The sequence below is a fragment of the Charadrius vociferus genome, unplaced genomic scaffold, assembly GCF_000708025.1.
Source record: "Charadrius vociferus isolate BGI_N301 unplaced genomic scaffold, ASM70802v2 scaffold509, whole genome shotgun sequence".
Taxonomy (NCBI): Eukaryota; Metazoa; Chordata; class Aves; order Charadriiformes; family Charadriidae; genus Charadrius; species Charadrius vociferus.
In genome coordinates this window covers 716,840-717,211 of record NW_009650093.1, presented here as the reverse complement: position 1 = coordinate 717,211, position 372 = coordinate 716,840, and the positions used below count along the sequence as shown (strand labels likewise).

The 372-nt window shown below is 61.0% G+C and overlaps 1 protein-coding gene across 1 annotated transcript in view; it reads right to left on the bottom strand.

Moving 5' to 3' along the window:
- The window catches only part of NXPH3 (neurexophilin 3), a 2,116-nt gene extending 1,760 nt beyond the window's left edge, over window positions 1-356 (bottom strand). Inside the window, exon 1 of the mRNA XM_009892203.1 lies at window positions 300-356. Within this exon, the coding sequence (XP_009890505.1) occupies window positions 300-356 (57 nt within the window). The remainder of the gene's footprint in view (window positions 1-299) is intronic.
- Between the last annotated feature and the right edge of the window lie 16 nt (window positions 357-372).

Sequence of the window (372 nt, the reverse complement as noted above, 5' to 3'; positions counted from 1 at the left end):
GAAGGGGAGGCTGCAGATTTTGAGGGTCCCTTTAGCACCAGCCCTGCCTGCGACACCCCCCCCCTCCCCCCCCTCTGCAAAATAACAGAAGTTTTGGGACGTTTGTTTGTTTTGTTGGGTTTTTTTTCAGGGGATGGGGTGATGTGGGGGGGTGGAGTTGGGGAGGGGGTGCATTGATTTGGGAAATGTTCCTGGCTGCCACCCCACACACACCCCCCCGCGTTCCTTTGGCAGCACGACCCACACACACACCTCCCAGTCCCCCCAGTCCTCCCCCCTTCCCCATCCCCGGCGCTCACCAGCAGCGAGATGCTCCCCTGGATGAGGAGGACGATGCAGCTCCGCGGGAGATGCATTTTCCACCCGGTTCCG